This window comes from Cyprinodon variegatus, unplaced genomic scaffold (genome assembly GCF_000732505.1).
Source record: "Cyprinodon variegatus isolate N-32 unplaced genomic scaffold, C_variegatus-1.0 Scaffold0, whole genome shotgun sequence".
NCBI classification, from domain to species: domain Eukaryota; kingdom Metazoa; phylum Chordata; class Actinopteri; order Cyprinodontiformes; family Cyprinodontidae; genus Cyprinodon; species Cyprinodon variegatus.
In genome coordinates, this window is record NW_015150453.1 from 355929 (window position 1) to 357164 (window position 1236).

At 46.3% G+C, this 1236-nt stretch overlaps 1 protein-coding gene across 1 annotated transcript in view; it reads right to left on the reverse strand.

Moving 5' to 3' along the window:
* Nucleotides 1–1236, reverse strand: part of smg5 (SMG5 nonsense mediated mRNA decay factor) — a 41728-nt gene that overhangs the window by 19284 nt on the left and 21208 nt on the right. Inside the window, exon 8 of the mRNA XM_015402451.1 lies at nucleotides 118–347. Within this exon, the coding sequence (XP_015257937.1) occupies nucleotides 118–347 (230 nt within the window). The remainder of the gene's footprint in view (nucleotides 1–117; nucleotides 348–1236) is intronic.

Consider the following 1236-nt stretch of genomic DNA (forward strand, 5'->3'; position numbering starts at 1 on the left):
TATTGTTGGTTTTTAGGTATTGTCAATAACATTCTGTTGAAATCTGTTTATTTCTGTTAAAAAAAAAAAATAACATAGATCATTAACATATAGAAAAAAATATAAAAACACACACACCTCCTCTCTTAAGGCTGTGAACCACCATCAGGCATGTAACCACCATCTTGAAGATGAGGTTGTCAGGCAGAACGGGATAGGAGCTGTCGCTGTGCTGCGGCTGCTCCTCCTCTTCCTCGCTTGGACAGGGCGGGGCGCCCCCGTGTGTTGGAGCCGGAAGATAAAAGAGGACCAGGTTGAAGTCCTCCAGCACCGACTGGCAGAGAGAAGTCAGCTCCGTCTCCATCAAACTTCAACCCAGAGAAGGGCAGACAAAAAAAAAGTCCATATATTTAGTAAACAACTGAGTGAAGTCTTATTTTTACCTGCGGTGGATCTTCATCATTAAATCTTTCTATTGTGGGAAAGAAAATGAGGTGTTGCAGATCTCAGGTCACACATTACCAAAAAAAACGCCAGAATCCATGTTCCCGGTTTAGGTTAGCACATGTAGCCATATCGCTAACTAGTTCTTAAATACCGTATTTTCACGACCTTAAGGCGCACCGTACTAAAGGTGCAGTCTCAGTTATGTGTGGCATTACTGTATTTAACACACACATAAGGCGCACCGGATTATCAAACTCATCGAAGTCATCATCTTCTGTTTCTGAATTAAACAGCTGCATTATATCAGACATGCCAATTTCCCCTTCTTCGCTGTCAGAATCACTTTCCGTGCCGGGCGGCTCCTCGGAAATAATGCCGGCTTTTGCGAAAGCTTGAACAACAGAGCGAGCAGACACGTTAGTCCAAGCATCTACAATCCATCCGCAAACTGTGGCGTAACTTGCCCGGCGCTGCCTTCCACTTTTCGTGAAACTGGTCTCCGTCGGTCATCCATCGCTCCCACGCCGCTCGCAGCCTTACTTTGAACGGCCGGTTCACACCGATGTTGATCGGTTGAAGTTCCTTTGTCAGACCCCCCGGAATAACAGCGAGCACAGCGTTCATTTGTTTCACCATGTTTTTCACATCGGCTGTGAGATGGGCACGCATGGAGTCACAGATTAACAGTGATGGTGATGCGTGGAAAAAAAACACCTGGTCTCCTTACATTCGCCTCCCTCAGCCACTCTGTCATCATCTGCTCCATGAGGAGATGATGAAATACGTAACTCGTGAGTGGCTGAGGGAGGC